The 9,710-nt window shown below is 49.1% G+C and overlaps 1 protein-coding gene across 1 annotated transcript; it reads left to right on the top strand.

Annotated features, from left to right (window-relative positions):
- Positions 1-861: 861 nt before the first annotated feature.
- On the top strand, positions 862-9,429 carry traf3 (TNF receptor-associated factor 3). The gene is made up of 14 exons (XM_063499303.1): positions 862-1,670; positions 5,645-5,795; positions 5,964-6,129; positions 6,233-6,284; positions 6,620-6,724; positions 6,816-6,980; positions 7,065-7,145; positions 7,251-7,325; positions 7,455-7,547; positions 7,630-7,770; positions 7,869-8,046; positions 8,154-8,497; positions 8,571-8,762; positions 8,858-9,429. Exons 2-14 carry the CDS (start codon positions 5,648-5,650, stop codon positions 8,891-8,893), a joined length of 1,776 nt encoding a protein of 591 aa, XP_063355373.1. The 5' UTR covers positions 862-1,670; positions 5,645-5,647; the 3' UTR covers positions 8,894-9,429.
- Positions 9,430-9,710: the final 281 nt, after the last annotated feature.

Here is a 9,710-nt window from a genome sequence, read left to right as displayed (position 1 = left end):
TGATCGGACCTGGCTGGTCATCCAGGGTTTTGGGTTTGTGATATATATGTATTAATGTAATAATAAATAATGTTACTAAATGAGAATACAAACTTTACATCAGTTTCTATTTCCACTCTAATAAATGTACTCAACTTGAATCAGTTGTTGAACATGAGCAGAGAAAAAGAAGGAAAATAAAAATATGTTTCTATTTCTTGTTGCCTCCATTGTGGAAGGAGACTTTGCCTCTAAACAGCAAATGTGTACAGTCAGGTGTTAAAGTGGATTCAGCAGGTGGGGAACCTAAAATCAGCTGTAGTGTCTCAGCGTGGGAAAATAATCAAACTCACAATCATTTCTATTCCAGCAGATTGTCTTAATGTGCAGGCTGTGATCAGCTGACCTGCTGCTCTTTGTGGATGTACACACCTGGATTTAACCAGATGTGAGCAGATGTTTCATCAGTTGTCCATCCTTTACACTGACAGTCTGCTGTTCATGCTGTCTTTGTATTAGACAGCCACTGTGCACCAGTCACACACTGTTCTTTACTTTAAACCATCACAGTACAAATTAACCTGTTTATCCTGCAGAGGATTTTCATGCAGCCTTTAAATAACTCAGTTAGTCTGCCTCAGTTTGATTAGCAGCAGGTTTCACAATGTGAAAAACATAATGTCACATGTATGGATTTAAAAACACGATGACTTGCATGTCAGCTGGACCTTTAGCTGCAACACACTGTGAGACAAACTGCACACAAACAGTTTGTGTGTTTGCTGATGTTTATTGAGCTCATAGAAACACTGCATTTCAAATTACCTGACACTTAAAAACGTTACTCCCTTTATGCTCGCTCCTCTTCAGTAGAGCTAGCGAGATGCTGAAGTACCGGCACCTGCACTCACCTGCCCAGGTTATCTCTGAGTATAAACTATAGATGAACCTAAAATAATGAGTCTTTTTTCTGAAAATGTAAGGAGAACAAAGTACAAATATTTGTTTAAAAATGTAGGGAGTTAAAGTAAAAAGGGTTAGAAAAATAAATAGGCTGCTCAAGTAAAGTACAGATGCCTGAGAATTTTACTTAAGTACAGTAATGAGTGCTTACAGAGGAAACAAGTTTGGACTTTCTGGTAAATTAAATGATTATGTTGTTCATAAACGTAAAAATGCAAAGGTCAAAGCCCACATCAGTGGAAGCAAGAATGAGCTGAAAACACTAAAATGAAATTATTTGACTTAATGAACTAAAACGTGCTCCTGCCCTTTCGTTCCTGTTAACATCTCAGCGCCACTGTGAGCTTCTCGTTCACCCCGACAGGCCTGATGAACAAATAAAGAAAACTGTACGTGGCGGAAGCAGCGCCCCCCTGCGGCCCGCCGCCGCCCTGCAGGCTCCGGGCAGCTGGGGGATTTCCTGGGCGGAAGCAGCGGAGGGGGTTTCCAGCACTCAGCCCGTCCTGCTGCTGGATCTCTGAACTGATCCCAGCGCCGTCTGCTCACACAAACCACTCAGCCGGAGAACCTGAACCCGAAACCGGACCATGAGGAGTCCGTCCCAGGCCCGGAGGCTCCGACACAGCGGCAGGTTGACGGTTTGAATCCCGCAGAGAGTCCGCGGAGGAACCGCCGAGAAGGAGGTCCCGGGGAGTCCTGAGGAGCTGTGGCCTGCGGAGGAGATTCATGTGAGTCCGAGAGCACAGGAACAGAATAAAGACACACAGTAGAGACATACTAGAGACGCGGTATTGACAAGAGACTCGGCGTGAGCAGCGGGAACATGTTAGCTGTGTTAGCGGGCTGGAGCAGATGCTACAGCTAGCTGTGTTTACATGAAAATCCCCGTTACCGATCACACCGAGCTAACAGGCTAACGTCGGCTAGCGTCGGCTTTCCGTCTGTTTACACCCGCGCACAACGGATCAGTAACAAAATCAATAATTCGATCGGTAACTTGATTGATGCTCTGATCAGAGCAGCAGAGCTAAAAACAGTCAGACCTGAAGAATCGAGCTCAGAGAGGACGAGCCCAGTCAGTTGCTTCTATTGTTCTTATTGATCCGCGGATCAGTTCCTGGTATCGATTATCGCTTGTGTGTCGATAACATGTGATTTTTCAGGTGATGGGAAGGTTAACAGGACAGGTGTGTGTGAGGTCACGAGTTACTACAGTAAAACCTCTATTTGTAAACACCAAAGTACTGTCAGAGTAAGCAGGATAGTAAGGCAGTAAAAGTACTAAGAGTACTCCTCAGACAACCTCGGGTGTGGAGTTTCCAGGTGGTTTCCCATTTGAGCACACGCAGGTTATGAGGTTAGTTTCACCTTTAGCTCACCTGTGAGAGAGCAGCTGATCGTCAGCTGACAGAACAAACCATTATTCAGGTGAAAACACCTGGACATGCAGGTGACGCTGATGGTCTGAGAAGATTGAGACACTGAGAGAATAAAACCCTGTGATGTTTAACATCTGAATCAAAGGTCTCTCCTGTAACCTGACACTGAGCATACCCCGGGGCAGAGCGTGTTTTGTTAGGTGATCCAGGGTGAGCCTGCAGGAGCTCTCAGGTTGACCTCTGACCTCTGATCGTCACCCATAAGTGTCTTAACGGCGGCCTGGCGGGATCCCGCTGAGGAAACACCTGGACGAGACAGATGTTAACACCATGTCATCATCATTATTTGGGGATCAGACAAATTCAGAAAACACTCAGAGGGTCTGACTACATTACCCAGAACGCTCCAGTACAGATCAGACAGACATGAGAAAAAGCTGCTCAGCTGGGCAGGTGCTGTGCAGCCCTATACGTGTCAAAATGTAAGATCATGGGTGTTAGTGATGGTGCGTTCAGCTGAGCAGACGATGATAAGAATCCTCCCTTCACCCCAAGATGGCCGCCCCTCCCTGAGCCGCTTTCCGCTGAAGGTTTCTTCCTGTTAAAAGCTCGTTTTTCTTTCCCTCTGTCGCTAAGTGCTTGCTCACAGAGGGTCATTAAAGCACCTGACATGGCTGCTGTTGTTTTTTTGCTACTATCTAAATAAAATGGTACTGATGGTGCTGATGATGATGATGATGGTGGTAGTGAGCACGGGAGCATAAACTCCACAGAAAGAGCTCTGATCTTCAGCGTTGCTCCAGGATGGTAAATCATAGAGAGGAACCGTGTTCTCAGCTCAGGGCAGCCTCTCCGATGGTACTGGTGTGTGTGTGTGTGTGTGTGTGTGTGCACCGGGGTAACTGGGACATGTGTGAAGGTCCTGTTAATGCTGAAGCACATCTGCAGGTTCAGAAACATCTGCTGTCATCCAGATGCTTCTGTTTCAGGGACGATGAATAAACCCACGTGAGTACAGTCCACGTCTGCCCCTCCACAGGCACCCCCTGCTGGGCGCAGACTGCTATCATCAGGTTACTGATCCTCCATCAGCTGCTATGAGGAAAACCCCTGTGATGAAGTGAATTCTTCCAGTTTCTCTTTCTGAGAAGTGCTCAGTCACGACTGCAGTCACCTGCTTCATGTCGCAGCACCCGTTAACCACAGGCATGACATCACACACGTAGGTGTGATGTCACACATCTGGCAGATCCAGATTGCACATCAGTGACAAGCTTTAACTCGAGCCTTAGAATGCCACTGACTCATTTGGGGCTTTTATTTTGAAAGGGATGGGTTTGTCTGTGTGTGTGTGTGTGTGTCTGTGTGTGTGTGTGTTGACAATGCAGTGAATGGAAAAGTCCCCAGCATCCCTGACAGGAAGTGTGTGTTTCTGTTTCTCTGTGTGTGTGTGTGTGTGTGTGTGTGTGTGTGTGTGGAGGTTAAAGGTCACAGCTGTGTGTGAGGTCATGAAAGCGCTCACTTCAGGTTTTCATGTGTCAGCTGACCCGGTGCTTCTGAAATTACCCAGAATTCCTGTGTGAAGTGTGTGTGGAGCCTCTTTCTGGATTTATTCAAATGTTCAAATCTTTCATTTTTTACCAGATTTCACTGGTTGTGTTTTGAAAATGCGCCGGCTCTTTGAATGTTCGCGAGTTGATAACATAACATAACATAAGCTAGGTAAATACTTCTGATCAAAACCCCACCAGCGTCACCGCACAGCCTCACTGAGGAGGCACATCTCATTGGCTGACCGTCCAGGTAGCTCGTCAGGTGTGTGAGGCTGCAGTGGGTGGGTTTCCCGTCAGAGCCGAACAGCAGGAAGTGATGGTAAACCACGCGTGCACACCGAGGTTACTGTAACAAATGTCGGAAAGTCTGGTTGTTCCTCATCGTGTGTCCGATCCGTGACCGGGAGTCTCGGTCTGCGTGTTTGGCCGGATTTTCCAGAGTCTGTGCTGTCGGGGCAGCGGTCAAACGTCCAGATGAACACAGGTGACTGTTGTTGTGTTTTGGCACTGTATAAATAAAATTGAATAGAATACTGCAGTACTGTGATACGGCAATAGTGTAATACTGTGGTACTGAAGTACTTTTGCAGTGAGTATCAGAACACTGAGGTCATTTCCATTGTGGATGTTTTTGAAACATCACATGTTTAAGGAAAAACCCCAAACTGCACGTCAGTCAGCTCAGAGCAGCTGACTGGAGTTAAAACCGGTTATCCAACCGTCATCTTCATTTAGAAACTTCATTTAGAAAACAGAGTAACAGGTTAATTTTCTGAAATCCTCTTTATGTTTTTAACTGAAATTATTTCCATTTTGACTGAGAGAGAAATGCATTCATTCCTCAGTTTAATGGTTCAGTATCTGAACCTTTTTCCTTTATTTAACATTCGGACTCACGTCCAGGGCTGCTCAAACATCAGAGACTCGAACGACATGACGGAAGTCTGCTGTGAGGGTTAAAGGTCAGTGTAATATTTAAATGTCTGATCACACTGTACACGAGGAGTTCCAACATGACCAAAATGTGATTCTTCAACCGCAAACGTCCACCTGGTCATCAGGTGACCCATCGAGGGTTCAGGTAGCATCGGCCCTTTTAAAGGATCCATGAAAACACGAAAGGAAAAACTGTGAATGCCGACAGGTCGGAGACGGGGTTCCCGTGACATTCAGCCAGAACCGACAAGCTAAAGGATTCACCCGAGGGTCCACCTGAAGGACCTGCCTGAGTCTAAGATGTTTGGAGGAAGACCAACTGATCTTTGAACACTCACTCTGACATATCTGTGAAGGTTCTCAGGTACCAGGTCATGGTAATCTGAGGTAATCTGAGGAGCTTGGAAAGAAAAGCGACTGGGCTTCATGACATCACGAGCGTCCGAGCTGAGGTCGGCGTTTCTCTCGTCGTGAATGACCTGCCGCACCGCACCGCAGTACATGGTTAAACCTGACCTGTGACATCACAAAGACTGAAGGTGAAGGTTCTGAGACCTTCTGGAAAGATCTCAGGCTGTATGAAGGTTTTCAGCTTGTTTACTGGTTTTACTGGTCTGAACCAGTGGAGCTGAAACTCCCATGTTTGAGCTCACTGCCTGTTCTCCTTCACCTGTTCTCACCTGTTTTCGCTGCACTTTCTAATTAAATTAACTTGTGACCTGTCAACTTTCCTATTTATAGGCCACGCCCCTTCGCCCCATGCTGGACTCCACTGAGCACGTGCAGACTGGAGTCAGTTGTTGGGTTCTAATGTTTCTTTTAATGTTTCCTCAGGTCATGTCCGCGGGGAGGAGTGCTGACGGCAGGGAGGTGCAGATTCCCCTCCAGCAGGTGGCACCCTCCCTTATTTCGCCCCTCTCGGCAGCCCCGCCCTCTCACCGCCCAGCCAATCTGTGGCCTTCCAGTGAGCCCACCGCTCAGCAAGGTAACGAGTTTCAGAAAAATCTTCGTTAGGCAGGATTCACACACGGCGGCTGATCTGATTGGCTGAGGTTATTTAAGACCCAGTCAGGCCTTTGAAGCCAGGAGCGTGTGAATCCTCTTTGAAGACAGGTTCGGTAAGGTGCGTCTCTGACCTCAGGTGTGTGTTCAGGTGTGCCCGCAGGCTTCCTGCCTCTTCATGGCGGCTTCAGAGATCACTTTGTAGAAACTCCAGAAGCTAAATACTGCTGCGAGGCGTGCAGGCTGGTCCTGTGTCAGCCCCGCCAGACCGAGTGTGGACACCGTTTCTGTAACAGCTGCATCTGCGACATCCTCAGGTGAGACAGGCCACTCCCACTCAGGGGAAACACTGCGTCGATTTGAGTTCCTGCTCCACCCTGCAGGTGTCAGCGTTTAACTTTTGTGTCCTCTCTCCTGCAGTCGTCCAAACCCGGTGTGTCCGGCTGACATGGAGCCACTGTTCAGAGACAAGGTGGGCAGGAAGTGACATCACAGCAGAGATCACGTTGTTCACTGATCAGTAGGACTAACGTGTTAACATTCGTTAATCTGTCTTTACGAATAAAATTTTAACACAATGAAGCGCAGAATGGACAAACTTTGTACAAACTGCCCGAAATGTGCTGAGAGAGACATTTCCGATGGGTTCATTTGGTTCAAATTTTAATCGCGTTAATCCTGACGACGGATAACGCACGTTAACGTTGACAGCCCTACTGATCTGTGATTGATTCCCGATCAGTTACTGATCAATCTGTGATCACTGATCGGGCTGTGTGATTGATCAGGCTGTGCTTTGTGTTTCAGATCTTCAAAGACGTTTGCTGCCACCGGGAGATCATGTCGCTGAAGGTCTACTGCCGCAGCGAGGCAAACGGCTGTCAGGAGCAGATGAGTCTGCAGCAGATACCTGTGAGCACACGTACCTGAAAATCCCGCTCTCTGATTGGCTGCTCTGCATACAGCACAAACTGACTTACCTGCCTCACCTGTGTGTCTGCAGGACCACCTAAACGTGTGTCCGTTCTTCGAGGTTCCCTGCCCGCTGGGAAAGTGTAAGGAGAGGATGATGAGGAAGGAGATTCCCGACCACCTGAGCTGGAAATGCAAACACAGAGAAACCACCTGCGAGTTCTGCAGTACGAAGATGCCCCTGACAGACCTGCAGGTGAGCCGCGGGCAGCGTTTGGCTTCTTTTTCTTGGTTTTTGGTGATTTTTGTGAAAAATTAAGTTTTTAAAAACTTTTTTCAGAAACACAAAGATACGGTTTGTCCGGCGTTCCCCGTGATGTGTCCAAACCACTGCTCTTTCGCCTCCCTGCCCCGGAGCGAGGTGCTGACCCAGTTTTTCCCGGATCACTCGCACCCTTCAGGTTTCAGCTTTTCCGATCGCAGTGATCGATCGATCTATTGATTTATTGATATTGTGCTGTTTCAGCTCTCGGGTCACCAGCATGACTGTCCCAAAGCTCAGGTCAGCTGTCAGTTCCACCGCTACGGCTGCACGTTCAAGGTAGTTTCATCATCATCCTCACTAAACGTGTGGCAGACCTGTGGCTCATGTACCGCAGTACTGCAGTTATACACCTGTATTGATGCTTCATATTGCATGCACTGCAATACTGCGTGTGCTGTGTTTCAGGGTTTGAACCAGGACATGAGGCAGCACGAGTCCACCTTCGCAGCCGAACACCTGAAGATGATGGCAAACAGGAACCTGTCGTTAGAGAACAAGGTAACCACGGTGACACGTAAAACACTTCACATCTTCCTCAGAAGGTGCGGCGCGAGCTCACCTGAGCGCTCTCTGCTTCCAGGTGGAGGATGTGAAAGGTGAGCTGATGGAGCGGTACAAGGTGCTTCCTGCGCTCAGCAGCCGACTGTCGGAGCTGGAGAACCAGAACGAGGAGCTGAGGGAGAAGAACCGGCAGATGGAGCAGAAACTCGCCAGCATGCAGGTACCGCCATTTCACTGGTGGAGGGTTTTTGTTGACAGCGTGGGCTCCTCCCACCGTCCACAGACACCCTCATCACGTTAATCTGTGCTCTCTCACAGAAACTAATGAGCTCTCACTCAGAGAAGTTGCTGGAGGTGGAGCTGGAGCTGCATTCTCTCCGTCTGCTCAGAGATGAGGTGGAGAGCCTGCGAGGAACGCTGGAGAGCGTACGGACGAGGCTCGCCGCTCTGGAGCAAGGTGGACGCGGCGGATCCGGATCCACGACACACACACTGGGTTAGAACGGCCTCTCTGTACCGCCGTTGGGGTCTGGGGACGGGCACGCTACGGCTGTTTGTCGATTGATAATCAATAACTCCCGGTGCATGTCTTCTTCTCTGCAGCATCCCTGGAGACTCAGCTGAATCGCCATGACGACATGCTGAGCGTCCACGAGATCCGATTGGCTGACATGGACCTGCGTTTCCAGGTGCTGGAGACGGCGAGCTACAACGGGACTCTAATCTGGAAGATCCGCGACTACAAAAGGCGGAAACAGGACGCGGTGGCAGCGAAGACGCTGTCGCTGTACTCGCAGCCGTTTTACACCGGATACTTCGGTTACAAGATGTGTGCTCGAGTTTACCTGAACGGAGACGGCATGGGCAAGGGGACGCACCTGTCGCTGTTCTTTGTGGTGATGAGGGGCGAGTACGATGCCCTGCTGCCCTGGCCCTTCAAACAAAAGGTACACCTCACTTCCTGTGTGATTAACCACAGAAGCGTGAACAGCGTGTTCTGATGCGGTCTGTGTCTGTCAGGTGACCCTGATGTTGATGGACCAGGGTCCCTCCAGGAAGCACCTGGGCGACGCCTTCAAACCGGACCCGAACAGCAGCAGTTTCCGCCGTCCGGTGGCCGAGATGAACATCGCGTCCGGCTGCCCGCTGTTCGTGTCGCAGACTGTCCTGGAGACGGGGACCTACATTAAAGATGACACCATCTTCATCAAGGTGAGGGGCGTGTCCTGCGGGTTACAGACCCCACCTATGTATTGATAAATTGAGCGATCAGTGAATTAACCTGTGGTGATTGGTTTGACCGGCAGGTTACCGTGGATACCTCTGACCTTCCTGACCTGTGACCGTGTGATCCGACAAATGTGACCGGTGCGCACCTGGCAGAGCAAAGGATGATGGGAAGGATCAGAGATGGAAGAAGATGGAGAAGAAGAGACAGGAAGCAGCCAGTCAGAGTGAACTTTATTGACTGGTGGACTACAAAACTGTGTGTGTGTGTGTGTGTGTGTGTGTGTGCGTGCGGGGGTGGGGGGGTGAATGACTCAGTGTCACCGTGGTGACAGAACTCAGAGCCAACATGGCCGCCACTATGAGGACGTTGTTGCTGCTCGTTACTGATGCTGTGCATCGAGCTTTACTTCCTTTTATTACCCGTTTACAGAGGCATGCTGGGAAATCCACTACAGCCACAGAGGAGAAAACCTGATCAGACCGGATGAAACTACATAAAGAGCAGACTCCCGTAGAGCCCGGCGGAGCGGACTGGCTGCTCTGTGGCCTTGGTGGGTTTCCGAGCGTCGACAGAATTCGTGCGAGTCGTTCGGTTCATTTGCACACTTTAAAGTTTTGAATGTTTGTGTGAAAATAAAACTGACAGAAAACAAACAAACTTGTTTTATTGTGAAGTTTTTCTGCGGAGACTTCCTGTTTTATCGTCACTGATGAGGTCGTCAATAAAGGAACTCTCTGCCCGTGAAATAATAGCGTAGCCGCATGATGTCACTTGGCGGTTTTGCTGCTGTCACTGATGTCTCGGGGTCCACGGTGGCGACTCGATCTTTGACACAGGTGTGGGTCACCGATGTGTGTGAAGACAAACCGAGGCAAAAAGAGGCTCCAGCATCTGTTTGAAGAAACTTTATTAATATCCTGAGGACTTGG

Source organism: Pelmatolapia mariae, linkage group LG16_19 (assembly GCF_036321145.2).
Source record: "Pelmatolapia mariae isolate MD_Pm_ZW linkage group LG16_19, Pm_UMD_F_2, whole genome shotgun sequence".
Classification (NCBI taxonomy): Eukaryota; Metazoa; Chordata; class Actinopteri; order Cichliformes; family Cichlidae; genus Pelmatolapia; species Pelmatolapia mariae.
Note: the sequence above shows the minus strand (reverse complement) of the source record. Positions and strands in the feature narration are given on the sequence as shown.

What these genes read in the sequence shown, in the direction of transcription:
- traf3 (XM_063499303.1), top strand. Translation starts at nt 5,648, where the DNA reads ATGTCCGCGGGGAGGAGTGCTGACGGCAGGGAGGTGCAGATTCCCCTC. An exon ending in AGCCACTGTTCAGAGACAAG is followed by an intron (nt 6,285 to 6,619) that starts GTGGGCAGGAAG and finishes TTTGTGTTTCAG; the next exon opens with ATCTTCAAAGACGTTTGCTG. An exon ending in ATGACACCATCTTCATCAAG is followed by an intron (nt 8,763 to 8,857) that starts GTGAGGGGCGTG and finishes TTTGACCGGCAG; the next exon opens with GTTACCGTGGATACCTCTGA.